The sequence below is a fragment of the Staurois parvus genome, unplaced genomic scaffold, assembly GCF_062004578.1.
Source record: "Staurois parvus isolate SC_StPar_1 unplaced genomic scaffold, SC_StPar_1.0 ptg000288l, whole genome shotgun sequence".
NCBI classification, from domain to species: domain Eukaryota; kingdom Metazoa; phylum Chordata; class Amphibia; order Anura; family Ranidae; genus Staurois; species Staurois parvus.
This window is the reverse complement of record NW_028318084.1, coordinates 43,317-60,454: the sequence shown is the minus strand read 5'-3', so window position 1 is coordinate 60,454 and position 17,138 is coordinate 43,317. Positions and strand designations below refer to the sequence as shown.

The window sequence follows — 17,138 nt, the reverse complement described above, 5'->3', positions numbered from 1 at the left end:
GGATGGGCTCCTCCAGGAACACCTGCCCTTAACCTATCCATTGATACATGTGCTCCTACTATGGAGGCTTTGGACATTTTAGTTAGGTCCACAGTATACAGAGGACCCTTGACGTGGGACTGTGGCTTACGCATGTATTTGCAAATGTGTGCAAACAAAACCCTCTGTTTTTAACGCAAACCGTTAGACAGGGCCAAGCTGGTTGTTTCACAGGCTGGCTGGTAAGTGTTGCTGGGAAATCCTTTGTTGGTTTGCGATGTGCATTGCCCTTCAATGCGCACCTTACTGCTAAGGCTGGTTATAGGTTGGGACAGTTGCCATTTTTTGTGTGAAAGGCAGAAACTACCTTAGTCAAGAAACAAGTCCTGGCCATCAACACAACCTTATCCCTTTGCAAACCCAGAAAAGGTTCCTTTCAAGAGAAGGCCGCCAGTCCGGTAACTCACTTTGCATGGGCGATGGCTACAAGATCCACTACCTTTTGGGTGAGGGTAGAGAGAGAAATGCCTCGAATGGATTCAAATGCAGTTGCTCAAGTGCAGAAAAAAAACAAATTCAGATCCCACAGAGTCACAGGGGATCCCCTCCCCCCGTACAAAGGTTTTGATCAAAGAGTGGGAAAGAGTCTATAAAACAGAACAGAAAGGTGATAAACAAAAGCCTTACAAAAAAAATAAAGTCCAGTCCTAAAATTTAAACAGCTCTGTCACACAGCACAGCCCTATCACAATGTTATATCCTATCAGCATCCCCCTTTCAGCACACTTAATTTGCTCCTTGTGCTGCTTTACCCTTCTCTTTTTGAGCTCTGCTGTACAAAAAAATGCAAGAGCCCGATAGCAGGAAAAATTCAGATACTTATACTGCTCTCCTTAAAAATAAACAAATAAATAATGTACAGTTTAAATTACTGCATAGCTGTGTCTTTTATATCTGCCTGGAGTTTAGGTTTAACAATTTTATCAAAACACAACTTAATAAGAAGAAAGTTAAAATCTGTTTCCTAAGTGATTTGTAATTTGTCACATAAAAGGTACCTTAAATGAAGCCGCAAAGAGCTTATCTTAGTAGAATATTAGGCTATATAAAAAAATCTGCAAAACCTTTGTCAAACATAACCCTTTTGCTGCCAGGTCCATATGGTGTACAGACCATTCAGCACTGCTTCCAGCTGGCCAGGTCTATATGCTGTACGTCCCTTTCATATTAATTGGGATGCAGTTTTAGCTTTTATATTTAGCAAGAATTAGGCAGGAAGTTTGCAAAATTTGCAGCTTGTATCTGCTAATAATGATTTTAGTGCATTTTAGCAAAAATTTTGTTTTGATAGTCATTTGCGCAAATATTACAGTTCCTTAAAAATCAGTAGCACCTTCATTTTATGCTACTGGTCATGTGCTTTCAGAAATTGTATTGTTTGGGGGGTCTTTTACAAACTCTGAAAACTGTAAGGGAAAATAAAAAAAGCAATGGAAAAATTGCAAACATGGTCTAACCATTTTTAAAAAGCGGAGAGCAGGGCCTGAAAGCAAAAGGGTTAAAAAGGCTCGGGTTTTTTTTTTTTATTAATGTTATATTTTCCTGCTCTGTGCAATGGTATTTCACAGAGTAGCCCCAAACCTCCTCTTTTGGGGCCCCCAGTTGGTGCTCCAGGCTCCTCCTCTTCTCGGTGCATCCTTATAGGAAGTTCCCCCCACCTCTCAGGATTTGACTGAAAGCAACAGGAGCCAATGGCCAATAGCCTGTCAGGGCAGGATCACGCACTGACTGACGACAACCACCACCCACAGACCGGAGTCCCTCAGGGCGCGGAGTCTAAGTCCCAGGCTGCCCTTCACCAGGGCCCCTGATGGTGGGGATGGACTTGATGCAGCCAGGAACCAGGTCGCGACCCCCGAGACACCCCAGCTGCGGTAATGGCCGCCGCCAATGGTGTGTGGCTGGTAGGGACCAGATAGACAAAGAGTAGTCGGGCAGGCCGGGTCGATAACAACGGGACAGACGGTACAGAACGGTAGACAAGAATAACAGGTCACAGGCCGGGTTCAGCAACGGAAGGTCAGATCAATGGAAAACGCAGAGAAAGGTCAGTCAAAAGCCGAGTCAGATTCCAGGAGAGCCACGAGAGTATAAACAGAGCTATAGTCACACTAACACACAAGACACAAAAGCAAAGGGCATGTGCGGACAACAGGCTTATATGTGATCAATCACACCCCTCTGGGGGATGGACCGCAGAGGCCTGAAGGCATAAAAGACTCCCACCATGCTCTGCAGAAATCCAAGATGGATGCCAGCACATGGAGCAGCATAACCTCTGGGAAAAGGTAGGACCTTGACATAGCCAAAACCTATGAGAGCGGGGAGAGAGCTGCTTTAAACAGGCACAGCGCTGGATTGAGTGTAGGCTCAGGTAAGTCAATACGGAATTGAGGGGACAACATTATTACTGGGATATTTTTTAACTAAATGCTGGGAATACATTAAAATAAATATTGTTTAGCCTTTAGAACCACTTTAAGTAGGAGGCACAGAGACTGCATCCTACAACGAGTAGACTAATATAGGGCCCTTAACGAGCTTGCTTACCTGTAGGTAACAGTGTTAACTCTACACACAACAAATATTCCATTATTTCTCAAAAATGTAAAAGTAGATAAAATGAGAACCGCAAACATGGTTTTGGTAAAACAAAGTAAAACCTCAGCAAAAACTTTTATTTCCTTTGTTTAGGATAGAGAGAAGAAGTGTTGGAACCTCACTCAGTTTTTTATGGCTGTCTATGTCTACATTAGGGAGAAAGAGAGCAACAAAATCACTTTTAATAAAATGAGGAAAGGTTAAAACCTCTGCATTTGTTTTTTTTTAATTTCCATCCATGTCTTTCTAACCCAGTGACTCAAGTTACCCCTTGTTGGTGTCACAGGGGAAAATGTGAAGGGAAATCTCATCAATGGACAGCAACAGAAGATGTTCAAAAGTTAAAAAAAAAAAAAATGTTTTGGCAGGAGTTGGACTTTTTGATCTTAATAGAGACCTGCAATTTTTTTCAACCTAAATCTAAGCCTTAAAGTGGAAAAAAAAAAAAAAGTCAGATTATAACTATTCCTATAAATGCCCCCCTCCCTATTCTTATCTATTTTTAGTCTGTTCTGAGCCAGTCATGTGATCCCGCAGCTCTGGCTGCCCTTTGTCACTAAGGTGCTGTAGGGGAGAGGAGGTAGTGTCAACAATGGTAGGGCAATGGGAGCCTATGGGTGACATCATGGCTCCTGGATTTCACAGCCGTTGTCGAGCACTCCATTACACAGAGCTGCAGGATCATATGACCACAAGAGGAGGGCGCGCTCAGTGATAGTATGGAATTCCGGGAGCCATGACGTCACTCATAGGCTCCCATTGCCCAACCATTGTTGGCGCTACCTCAAGACTAGTTATAGTTAGACTTAGAAGTCTCATCCGAAATGTAGCAGCCGATCTATTCAAGCTCTAGAATGAGCAAACGTACTTAGAGTGCCTAGATCAAAGCTGTCCAACTGGCAGCCAGAGGAGCTTTATTTCGTGGCCTATGAGGTCCAGATCCAACAGTGCCCAGTACAGAATGGTAAAAGGGTGCCAAATGCTAAAATCCTCCTTGTGTTTCAGCACATAGCTCTACCTGTCTAGAGCAGTGATCTACTAATCACTCTGCCCAACAGGGAAATAAATGTACAGTACTGATGTAGTTCTGGCCCAAAGACAAAGGAGAAAGCAGTGTGGGAGAATGTGTTCAAGTAAGTATCACCAATGAACAATTTTATTTTTTTCTTTGCTTCCACTGAACACCAGGGGTATTTACTGTTGCCACTGCAAACCGATGGACAGTGAGGTATTTATTATCATTATATAATCTCTTACCTCAGAATATTTCCCTCGGTAATTGCCCAAGCTTTTATCCATTCTTCGCAGCCTATGAAAAAGCTGTTCTTTGCTGAGTCCCTCCAAACTGCTCACAGAATCTTCAGTCTCACTTTCAATATCTGAAGAAGGGTCAAACATAGGTCCTGCACTGTCCGACTCAATTCGATTTAAAGATTCACGTGAACCGCTTCGTACAAGTGATTCTTTTGATGAAGAACGGAACAACGTCTCCTTCATAGGACTACGAAATAATGACTCCATTGAAGGGACACGAAGCTGCAGCTTCTGTGCAAAAGACTGCCCATCGCTTTTCTGAAAAGATAATTAAACTTTAAATCTATAAAATATGTCAAAAACTGAATAATATTCACAGTTAAAATACAGCACTTTTATAACAAATAAATAAATAAATGGAGGTGGTCATCAGCAAAATCAAATATTAATTCTGGAGTAGACTGCACTAATACCTAATATTCACAGCAGAGCATCTCACACTTCAGTATGAACCTGCTGTCATGTATTTAACAGCTGCAAAAAACATGTTGCTTCTTAAAGCAAAAGTTCTTCCATTATACTACAGCCAGTCAAACAAACAAACAAACAAACAAACAAAGTTAATCCTTGACCAAGGCCTATCGATCATGTTTATATAGCTTTATAATAATGGGATATCGACAAAATTCTAACATTTTTGGCTCTATACACCACCACAATGGATTTGAAATGAAACAAACAAGATGTGCTTTAACTGCAGACTGTCAGCTTTAATTTGAAGGTATTTACATCCAAATCAGGTGAACGGTGTAGGAATTACAACAGTTTGCATATGTGCCTCCCACTAGTTAAGAGACCAAAAGTAATGGGACAGAATAATAATCATAAATCAAACTTTCACTTTTTAATACTTGGTTGTAAATCCTTTGCAGTCAATTACAGCCTGAAGTGTGGAACGCATAGATATCACCAGACGCTGGGTTTCATCCCTGGTGATGCTCCGCCAGGCCTCTACTGCAACTGTCTTCAGTTCCTGCTTGTTCTTGGGGCATTTTCCCTTCAGGTTTGTCTTCAGCAAGTGAAATGCTCAATCGGATTCAGGTCAGGTGATTGACTTGGCCATTGCATAACATTCCACTTCTTTCGCTTAAAAAACTCTTTGGCTGCTTTTGCAGTCTGCTTTGGGTCATTGTCTATCTGCACTGTGAAGCGTCCAACGAGTTGTGAAGCATTTGGCTGAATATGAGCAGATATTGCCCGAAACACTTCAGAATTCATCCGGCTGCTTCTGTCAGCAGTCACATCATCAATAAATACAAGAGAAGCAGTTCCATTGGCAGCCATACATGCCCACGCCATGACACTACCACCACCATGCTTCACTGATGAGGTGGTATGCTTAGGATCATGAGCAGTTCCTTCTCCATACTCTTCTCTTCCCATCACTCTGGTACAAGTTGATCTCGGTCTCATCTGTCCATAGGATGTTGTTCCAGAACTGTGAAGGCTTTTTACATGTCGTTTGGCAAACTCTAATCTGGCCTTCCTGTTTTTGAGGCTCACCAATGGTTTACATCTTATGGTGAACCCTCTGTATTCACTCTGGTGAAGTCTTCTCTTGATTGGTGACTTTGACACACATACACCTACCTCCTGGAGAGTGTTCTTGATCTGACCAACTGTTGTGAAGGGTGTTTTCTTCACCAGGGAAAGAATTCAACGGTCAACCACCACAGTTGTTTTCCGTGGTCTTCTGGTGTTGCTGAGCTCACCGGAGCGTTCCTTCTTTTTAAGAATGTTCCAAACAGTTGTTTTGGCCACGCCTAATGTTTTTGCTATCTCTCTGATGGGTTTGTTTTGTTTTCTCAGCCTAATGATGGCTTGCTTCACTGATAGTGACAGCTCTTTGAATCTCATCTTGAGAGTTGACAGCAACAGATTCCAAATGCAAATAGCACACTTGAAATGAACTCTGGACCTTTTATCTGCTCATTGTAATTGGGATAATGAGGGAATAACACACACCTGGCCATGGAAGAGCTGAGAAGCCAATTGTCCCATTACTTTTGGTCCCTTAACAAGTGGGAGGCACATATGCAAACTGTTGTAATTCCTACACCGTTCACCTGATTTGGATGTAAATACCCTCAAATTAAAGCTGACAGCCTGCAGTTAAAGCACATCTTGTTTCATTTCAAATCCATTGTGGTGGTGTATAGAGCCAAAAATGTTAGAATTGTGTTGATGTCCCAATATTTATGGACCTGACTGTATAAATTTAACTTTGACAATTTAAATTGGGCAGCCCTATGTTTTTAAAAATAATTATCTTTAATGGAACAAATCTATTCAAGGAGATATGTAGGAAAGGAAAGGATGTATTTTAGTATAATTATCTCTTAAAAGTCTGCCGCTTCAAAAGTCTCATGGCCGGGCTCTGCCTGTTCCTCATCGTGCCGCTATATCCTCTTATTTCTGTGGAATTGGCCATTCACCATTGAGATTAAAAATTAGAAAACTGGATAACCTTCCCTTGGTAACAAACTGAGATTGTGATCCACAAGACAGAAGAGCCATCCAGAAAATATTTGAAGCAGCAGCTGTGTGGTTCCCAGTTGGCTGAAAAGTACAAATTTCAAGGGACAGACCCAGGCACCAGCTCTGTAAGTATGTATTATGTAAAAAAAACTAGTAAAGATTGTTACACTTGCTCAGACAATTTGCATAAAGTTAGATGCTAAATTCACACCAGTTCTATAAAAAAGGTACAGCAATCCTTTAATGGACTATCGTAAAAAATAAACTTTTTTTTTAGAATGTAATACACGTGCATTTTTTGGTTCAAATGTACAGCCCATGAGGAAGCTTCCATCAAAAGAATGACTTGTCTTAAGACAGAAAATTGGTCTGACCAAGCAAATCCCCTACAAACCACACAGAACTGCTAGCAACACACCTTTTCTGATACACTCAGTTACACTTAATTGCAGTTTTGTGTCTTATGCGGGCCATAGATGGGTCGAAAATCGGCTGATTTTTCAGCCGAAAATAAAATCGGACGATTTTGGGATCGTTAGTGGGCTAATTGTTCGGCCGTTTTTCGGTATTTTGGCAGATTTTTTTATCGGTAAAGTTGGAAAAAAATCGGCCGATTTTGCCGGTGGACCGATTGTCACGGCAATGATGGGCAAATCGGCCAATTTTTTTACCGATAAAAAAATCTGCGCATGAGCAGTGACCTGCAAGAGGAAGACAAAAAGAAGAAAAAAGAAGGAGAGGAAGAAGAAGGAGAGGAAGAAGAAGGAGAGGAAGAGGAAGGAGAGGAAGAAGAAGAGGATGAAGAAGAAGAAGAAGAAGAGGATGAAGTAGAAGAGGATGAAGTAGAAGAGGATGAAGTAGAAGAGGATGAAGTAGAAGAGGATGAAGTAGAAGAGGATGAAGTAGAAGAGGATGAAGTAGAAGAGGATGAAGTAGAAGAGGATGAAGAAGAAGAGGATGAAGAAGAAGATGAAGAAGAAGAAGAGGATGAAGAAGAAGAAGAAGAAGAAGATGATGAAGAAGAGGATGAAGAAGATGAAGAAGAGGATGAAGAAGATGAAGAAGAAGAGGATGAAGTAGAAGAGGATGAAGTAGAAGAGGATGAAGTAGAAGAGGATGAAGTAGAAGAGGATGAAGTAGAAGAGGATGAAGTAGAAGAGGATGAAGTAGAAGAGGATGAAGTAGAAGAGGATGAAGTAGAAGAGGATGAAGTAGAAGAGGATGAAGTAGAAGAAGATGAAGAAGAAGAGGATGAAGTAGAAGAGGATGAAGAAGAAGAGGATGAAGAAGAGGAGGATGAAGAAGAAGAGGATGAAGAATAAGAGGATGAAGAATTAGAGGATGAAGAATTAGAGGATGAAGATGTGTTAGGCTTCTGTTGAAACCAGTCAACATTCAATCGCTGTTTACAGCTGTCTTTCCATCAGAAGGTGGTCCAACAACATGCTGGAAAATCTGATCAACGCTTGCAGGCAATGGCTAGGAGCGCTGATCAGTGTGTTCTGGCAGGGGGTAGCCCCCTGTCAGAACACAAAGGCACAGTGGGGGAGTTTTTTCTTTTGTTCAGCCCACTTGGTTGAATGAAAAAAAACTTTGTGTGTGCCAGGCTTTAAAAAAAAAAAAAAGTCCTGCATGCTGCATCTTTGATGTGCTTTAACCACTTTCCCTCCCGAAGATTTACCCCGCCTTCCTGACCATGGCATTGTTTTGAGATATGGCACTGCATTACTTTAACCACATGCCACCTCTCCTGCACCAGTCCCCTCAGCGGCGGTGCCGCAGAAGCCGGAAACCGGAAGTTGGAAACCGGAACTCGGCTTCACAAAGAGGCTTGGAGCGCAGGCGCAGTCGCTCCATGCTTCATCTGTGCTCGCCACGGAGGAATTTCTCCTCACATTTGGCGAGCGGCTTTTTCAAGCCCTGTGCTATAGGGCAGCCTTTAAGTGGTTAATCAAAATGCTCGCAATACAAAGTTTGATGGCGATGCACCTAAAATGCATGTAAAATGAGCATAAAATGCAGCACACAGCACAGATGTGAACTGGCTATTTTCTACCAGCTGATTTAGCAGTAAGCGTAAAAAAAAAAATAAAGCTTTTCTGGGCAGTATGAAAGACTGGAGACCATATATTATAATAGGCTGAATTATAAGAGGGAAGTAAAATTACATCATTTTTAGATAAAAATGATGTAATTTTACTGCCCTCTTATAATTCAGCCTATTATAATATATAGCTGCCAGTCATTCATACTGTAAGGGTTCATGCGCACTGTATTCTTCAGACGCCTGCTCTCCTTAAGGGAGAAAAGCAGCAGACAAAAATGGTAAAAGCCGTGTTTTTGCAAACCCCTTTGGCATCAATGCAGTCTATTGAATTCAATACATTCATTAGAATGTATTAACACGCATACAATGATCGAGATTGGTTTGATCTGCTGCTTCACAAGTTAACAGCTTGTAAACAAATTAACCAAAACCAGAAATAACTAAATCCTTGTCGGTTCCAGTTTCTGATGTCACATAGTGAGAGGAACAACATCAGTTCCTCTCACTGTGTCCAAGGAAGACGTTGCCACTGGTCGCATCCCTATTGGGCTCCCAGATCGCTCAGGAGATCCTGGTAAAGGCAGCTTCAGCAGAAAGGGACAATATCAGTTCCTCTCACTGTGTCCAAGGAAGACGTTGCCACTGGTCGCATCCCTATTGGGCTCCCCGATCGCTCAGGAGATCCTGGTAAAGGCAGCTTCAGCAGAAAGGGACAATATCAGTTCCTCTCACTGTGTCCAAGGAAGACGTTTCCACTGGTCGCATCCCTATTGGGCTCTCTGATCACTCAGGAGAGACAAGTAAAGGCATCGCCGGCAGGAAGGGACAATATCAGTTCCACTCACTGTGTCCAAGGAAGATATTGCCACTGGTCGCATCCCTGTTGGGCTCCCCGATCGCTCAGGAGATCCCAGTAAAGGCATCGCCGGCAGGAAGGGACTCCCTCCTGCCGCCTGTAAAAGTATTCCAGCAGCTGTATGGCTGTTCAGATTACTTTTACATAAAAGAGAGTCGCTGACTCTAAAAAACAATACCAGGATCATGACTGTAGCTGCAGTCATGATCCTGGTAAAACTGCTTCAATACCAGGACATACAGTTGCAAGAAAAAGTATGTGAACCCCTTGGGATTATGTGGAGTTTTGCATGAATTGGGCATAAAATGTGCTCTGAACGTCATCTAAGTCACAACAATAGAAGAACAGTCTGCTGAACATAATACTACACAAACATTAGATGTTGCCATGGTTTAACTGCACATAACATGTAAACATTCACAGTGCAGGGAGGAAAAAGTATGTGAACCTTTGGACTTAACTGGTTGACCCTCCTTTGGCAGCAATAACCTCAACCAAACGTTTCCTGTAGTTGCAGATCAGACCTGCACAACGATCTGGAGTCATTTTGGACCACTCCTCTTCACAAAACTGTTTCAGTGTAGCAATATTCTTGGGATGTCTGGTGTGAATTGCTCTCTTAAGGTCATGCCACAGCATTTCAATCGGGTTGAGGTCAGGACTCTGACTGGGCCACTCCAGAAGCCGTATTCTGTGCTGTTGCAGCCATTGTTTTGTTGAATTACTTGTATGCTTTGGGTCATTGTCCTGTTGCATCACCCATCCTCTGCGGAGCTTCAGTTGGCGGACAGATGGTCGTATGTTTTCCTGCAAAATGTCTTGATAAACTCTGGAATTCATTTTCCCATCAATGACAACAATCCGTCCAGGCCCTGAGGCAGCAAAGCAGCCCCAAACCATGATGCTCCCTCCGCCATGTTTTACAGTGGGGATGAGGTTTTGATGTTGGTGTGCTGTGCCTTTTTTTCTCCACACATAGTGTTGTGTGTTCTTCCCAAACAACTCAATCTTGGTTTCATCTGTCCACAGTATATTTTGCCAGTAGTGCTGTGGAACATCCAGGTGCTCTTTTGCAAACTTCAAACGTGCTGCAATATTCTTTTTGGACAGCAATGGCTTCCTCCGTGGTGTCCTCCTATGTACTCCATTCTTGTTTAATGTTTTCCTTATTGTAGATGTGTCAACAAAAATGTTAGCATGTGCCAGAGATTTCTGTAGGTCTTTAGCTGACACTCTGGGATTCTTCTTTACCTCATGCAGCATTCTGCTCTATGCTCTTGCAGTCATTTTTACAGGACGACCACGCCTAGGGAGAGTAGCAACACTGCTAAACTTTCTCCATTTGTAGACAGTCTGTCTTACCGTGGACACATGAACATCAAGGCTTTTGGAGATACTTTTGTAACCCTTTCCAGCTTCATGCAAGCCAACAATTCTCGATCGTAGGTCTTCTGAGAGCTCTTTTCTGCGAGGCATGGTTCACATCAGACAGTGCTTCTTGAAACCGGTAAACCCAAAACAGGTGTGTGTTTTTTAAGGGCAAGACAGCTGTCAGCAACACATCCAATATCATCACACTGATTGGAGTCAAGGTTGGCTCACTCCTGGCTCCAATTAGCTCTGGGAGAAGTCATGAAGCTAGGGCCTCACATACTTTTTCCTCCCTGCACTGTGAATGTTTACATGTTATGTGCAATTAAACCATGGCAACATCTAATGTTTGTGTAGTATTATGTTCAGCAGACTGTGTTCTTCTATTGTTGTAACTTAGATGACATTCAGAGCACATTTTATGCCCAATTCATGCAAAACTCCACGTAATCCCAAGGGGTTCACATACTTTTTCTTGCAACTGTATATACATACATACATACATACATACGACAGTACTGAAACGATTAAAGGTCGTGCCTACATTAGTTTTCTTTTTTTAGGTTTTTTTCCTTAATTTTCACCTGGTAATCCTGACAGTAATACACTTCCTGCCTTTGTCTCCACTCTGGATGGAGAAGCAAAGGAGACACCATTGGACAGTAGCGTTGTAAATCACTGGAAAGAGTAATCTTAGATGCACTAGCAGATTTAAATGGACTTGACTACCAAATTAAAGCCACATAGTAAACACTTTCTAAGCAATTACAATAACAGGGGTTTCCGTCTGTGTTAAATGGTTTGTGTCAACTGCCATTTTTGCCACACAGCTTGGCCTGTTAATGGAAGTTGAAAAATTATTGACTTATGCAGGCCATAGACGGTTCATCGACCGAGTTCGTCCATCGTTCGTTCTGTAAACCGATGTTGCCACCAATGATTGCGAAAATTGGCAGTTTTTCACGAATTTTCCAGCATGACCGATAAACGAAATAAGGAGGAACCGCGAAAATCGGGTGATGCCATTGCCCCACTAACAGTGCAAAAATCGGCCGATTATTCTTTTGGACGAAAAATCGGCCGATAAACGAACTGTCCATGGCCTGCATTGGGACACCTGGGCCAATAGGAAAAAAGCCTAAAACAAGATAACTAATGCAGCCACCACATCTAAGGACTGGTAAGCTTCAATAAAATACTATTTATGTTTTTTAGGTTTAAAACGGATTTAACTTGACAAATTAAAACTAATATTGGTCAAGTTAAAAACAATAATAATTTCAACTAACAATTTCTTTATTTTTCAAAGCGTCCTCAGAACTGCCTAAAACTTTTGCACAGTATTCTATATCTAATATCCAAGTACCGCCCAGCACGCACACTCCGCTCCTCACAAGACCTCCTACTCTCTAGTTCCCTGGTCTCCTCCTCCCATGCCCGCCTCCAGGATTTCTCCAGGGAGTCACCCATTCTCTGGAACTCCCTACCCCAATCCATCAGACTATCACCTACTCTCCTCTCCTTTAAGCGCACCCTGAAAACCCATCTCTTCAGGGAAGCCTAACCCACCCTCTGCTAATTGCCGACCTCCTCCACTCTTCCTACCACCCCATCCCCCACAGCTATTTCCTCCTGTACCACCATCCCCTCCCTCCTAGATTGTAAGCTCCAAGGAGCAGGGCCCTCGAACCCCTCGTGTATCGCATTGTATTGTTATTGTACTGTCGCATGTACTGTCTCCCATTGTAATGTACAGCGCTGAGCGAACTGTTGGCGCTTTATAAACACTGTATAATAATAATCTTATAAAGTAAAAAAAAAAAAAAAAAAAATCTTATTGTGAGGCTTTGTCCTGATGTGTCTTCTATTCTTGAAATGTCCTGTTATTATTGCTATGATACTGGTGGAGATATTGTTTATGTCGTGCCATGTGTACTAATTGTGTTGGGTAGATGTTACTGTGTTATTGTTCCTTGAAGCTTGTTTTTTTTCTCCAATAAAATCCATTAAAAAAAAAAAAAAAAAAAAAAAAAAAGGATTTCCCTTGTGGCTAACTTACCTGACTTGAGGCAGGATCATTTCCATTTATACTGTCTGGAGACCTTGATATGTTCTGGGTGAAAAAAAAAGCACATGGTGTATGCATTTATATGTATATCTTTTACAAATAAATACAACTTTTAGGGAATACTTCATTAGCCATATCAAACTTTGTTAACCAGCAATTAAGCCTTGTTAAACAATGATGTTTAAAATGTCGGTTAGATCTGTGTAACAATACTCAAGAAATAGTAGTTGTACATTTAGTTGCAGCTCGGTACACTTACATTTCTGTAAGTATACCGAAAGAAACCACAGGGGTCAATAATGTGGTTTATTGGAAAGAGCATATTGTACGTTTAGAAAATCCTCTGAGTGTAATCTTTATTTTCAACGAATTATATACTTCAAAAGAATTTGCATACATCATCGTACGCTTAAACTTCACACACAACTACTTTCTTTGAATATTCATTCTGATGAGATGCAACACAAGTATATATCTGTATATGCAATTCATCAGACAAATTAAGCTGCATTAGTAAAAAGACCCCATATCCAATATCGGCAGAAATTAGGAGTAAGTTTTATTACGATGTTCGCTGATGCAAATAATCCCCTTGCAACCACAAAAACATATATTAGTTCATGGAAATGTACATTACAGAAATTCTTAAAGAGCAACTCCAGTCTAATGACAATGTTTTTCTAAATTACAAAGTTCTAAACTTTAAATTCTCTAAATTGTGCATTACGTATTTCTGGTTTTGATGCTTTCAAAATTGTTGATATAAACTATTTGACTTACAAAACCCTCATACGGTGCCTTGAAAAGGTATTCATACCCTTTGAAATTGTTTTACACATTTTTTCAACCAAAAATGTAAATGTATTTTATTGGGATTTTCTGTGATAGACCAACACAAAGTGGCACATAATTGTGAAGTGGATGGAAATTGATAAATGGTTTTCAACATTTTTTAGAAATAAATATCTGAAAAGTGTGGCATGCATTTGTATTCAGCCCCCTTTACTCCGATACCCCTTACTAAAATCTAGTGGAACCAATTGCCTTCAGAAGTCTCCTGATTATTAAATAGAGTCCACCTGTGTGTAATTTAATCTCAGTATAAATACAGCTAATCTGTGAAGCCCTCAAATGTTTGTTAGAGAACATTAGTGAAAAAACAGCATCACGAAGGCCATGGAAGAGACAGGTCAGGGATAAAGTTGTGGAGAAGTTTAAAGCAGGGTTGGGTTATAAAAAAAAAAAAAAATATCCCAAGCTTTGAACATCTCACGGAGCACTGTTCAATCCGTCATCCAAAAATGGAAAGAGTACGGCACAACTGCAAACCTACCAAGACATGGCCGTCCACCTATACTGAAAGGCCTGGCAAGGAGAGCATTAATCAGAGAAGCAGCCAAGAGGCCCATGGTAACTCCGGAGGAGCTGCAGAGATCCACAGCTCAGGGGTGAGAATCTGTCCACAGGAAAACTATTAGTCACGCACTCCACAAATCTGGCCTTTATGGAAGAGTGGTAAGAAGAAAACCATTGCTGAAAGAAAGCCATAAGAAATCTCGTTTGCAGTTGCGAGAAGCCATGTGGGGGACACAGCAAACATGTGGAAGAAGGTGCTCTGGTCAGATGAGACCAAAATTTAACTTTCTGGTCTAAAAGCAAAACGCTGTGTGGCGAAACACTAACACTGCACATCACACTGGCAGCATCATGTGGTGGGGATGTTTTTCTTCAGCAGGGATAGGTAAGCTGGTCAGAGTTGATGGGAAGATAGATGGAGCCAAATACAGGGCAATCTTAGAAGAAAACCTGTCAGAGTCTGCAAAAGATTTGAGACTGGGGTGGAGGTTCACTTTCCAGCAGGATAACGACCCAAAACATACAGCCAGAGCTACAATGGAATGGTTTAGATCAAAGCATATTCATGTGTTAGAATGGCCCAGTCAAAGTCCAGACCTAAATCCAACTGAGAATCTGTGTCAAGACTTGAAAAGGACTGTTCACAGACGCACTCATCCAATCTGACAGAGATTGAGCTATTTTTGCAAAGCACAATGGGTAAATATTTCCCTCTCTAGATGTGCAAAGCTAGTGGAGATATACCCAAAAAGACTTGCAGCTGTAATTGCAAAGAAAGTTGGTTCTACAAAGTATTGACTCAGGGGGCCGAATACAAATGCATGCCACACTTTTCAGGAATTTATTTGTAAAAAATTGTAAAACCATTTATTATTTTCCTTCCACTTCACAATTATGTGCCACTTTGTGTTGGTCTATCACAGAAAATCCCAATAAAATACATTTACATTTTTGGTTGTAACATGAAAAAATGTGGAGAATTTCAAAGGGTATGAATACCTTTTCAAGGCACTTGTTCTCTAACAAACATTTGAGGGCTATACAGAACAGCTGTATTAATACTGAGATTAAATTACACATAGGTGGACCCTATTTATTAATTAAGAGACTTCTGAAGGCAATTGGTTCCACTAGATTTTAGTAAGGGGTATCGTAGTAAAGGGGGCTGAATACAAATGCATGCCACACTTTTCAGATATTTATTTCTAAAAAATGTTGAAAACCATTTATCAATTTCCTTCCACTTCACAATTATGTGCCACTTTGTGTTGGTCTATCACATAAAATACATTTACATTTTTGGTTGTAACATAAGAAAATGTGGAACATTTCAAGGGGTATGAATACTTTTTCAAGGCACCGTAGGACTAATTTCTGCACCACCTTGTGTGTTTACCAGGATGACTGAAATCAATTCAGTCAAGTGAAACAGGTGAGGAGAAGAACGCAAGATTTTGTAAATTTGGCATTCGGCACTGTTTAGCTGTAGAGAAGGTGGCCTGACATTGTTAAAGGGACCAAACAACCATATACAATATGCCAAATCTACTTGTACTGTAAATCATTGCCTCTAAAGCAGTCATCATTGACGTAGGGTGGGGTAAGGAGGCGTGCGTGCGTGGGTGGGGCTTAGTGACGCAGCGTGTGGGTAAGTGCATGCCAGGAGACTCATTGATTTGTAACTAACGCTGCTTGAAGCCTTTAACATCTTGCGCACTATACAGATGTATTATATAGTGTGTTATGCAATTTGCGCCAAATTCAAAACAAAATACTGACAGTTTTTATCGCTGTTTATGACTCTACCAAGTCTTTGATCAGGCAGGGTGTCCAAGGCAGACCACCATGGAGGAAGCCCCTGCTCTCAAAAAAAAAAAAAAAAAAAAATTGCAAACCGCAATGTTACTGGGAAATTGTTTTGTGGACTGATGAAACAAAAGTTAAATTGTTCAGGAAAAATACTTAGCACTGTGTATGGCACACAAAGGGTACAGCTTACCGACATCAAAACACCATCCCAATGGTGAAGGGTGATGGGGGGGAATATTAGGAACTGGACTTGCTTCACTGTCTTAGGGCCTGGACCTCTTGCCATGATCAAGGGGAAAATGATTCCCAAGTTTTCCAAAACATCCACCAGCTGAAGCTTAATAGTAATTGGGTAATGCAGGAGGACAATGACCCTAAGCACCCTACGAGATGTTGTGGAATCACCTCAAGAGAGCCGTTCACATTAGACATCCTACAAAACGTATCTGAGCTGAAACAGTTTTGTAAAGAGGAATGGTCAAAAGCTCTTCCTGAACGTTGTGCAGGTCTGATCCAGAGCTACCCAAAGCGCCTACTTGAAGTCACTGCTGCCAAAGGAGGTTCAACAAGCTATTAAATTGGTTGTAAAAGGTAGAAAGTTTTTTGACTTTTACTGCATTCCATGCCTGAAAATAAAAAAAACCTGTGTGCTGCTTCCCCAGCAGCTCTCCATCATATTCATTTCAATTGCACCTGAAAATGCAGAACATTTTTGCTGCGTTTTTCCGAGCGACAAGCTGCGATTGCACAAACGAAATCGCACGTTTTATTGAATTACAAAGTTGACTTCCTGAAAAATCAATTAGACTTTTCTCTTCAAATGGTAAGGAATTTCACTGTATAAACAATGTAATATACAATATATAAACTGTTTAGGATTTTGTGTAAGGTGGTGTACTATTGGGTGTTTTTCTTTTTGCCTATCCCAGAGTCTCTTTAACCCCTTCCTGCAGGTGCCTCCCGGACCCTTTAAGAGTTTCAGACACCGGGAGGTGGCGCGGGGTTTAGGGATCATGTGACCGCCGTGACGCGTCTTCACGGTGGTCACATGATCGGGAAAGGTCTCGATCGAAAGAGCAGATCGGGACCTTTTCCGTGAGTACCGGACATGTGTGCTGGGAGCGCGCAGGGCTATCTATCCCAGAGTCTCTTTAACCCCTTCCCGCCGGTGCCTCCCGGACCCTTTAGGAGGGTCAGAC

The 17,138-nt window shown here is 41.5% G+C and overlaps 1 protein-coding gene across 1 annotated transcript in view; it reads right to left on the bottom strand.

The window, feature by feature from the left end:
• GOLGA4 (golgin A4) overlaps positions 1-9,402 on the bottom strand; it is a 172,510-nt gene extending 163,108 nt beyond the window's left edge. The window contains exons 1-2 of the mRNA XM_089682387.1: positions 9,325-9,402; positions 3,898-4,212 (exon numbers count right to left, since the gene is read on the bottom strand). Of these exons, the coding sequence (XP_089538513.1) occupies positions 3,898-4,212; positions 9,325-9,402 (393 nt within the window). The remainder of the gene's footprint in view (positions 1-3,897; positions 4,213-9,324) is intronic.
• Between the last annotated feature and the right edge of the window lie 7,736 nt (positions 9,403-17,138).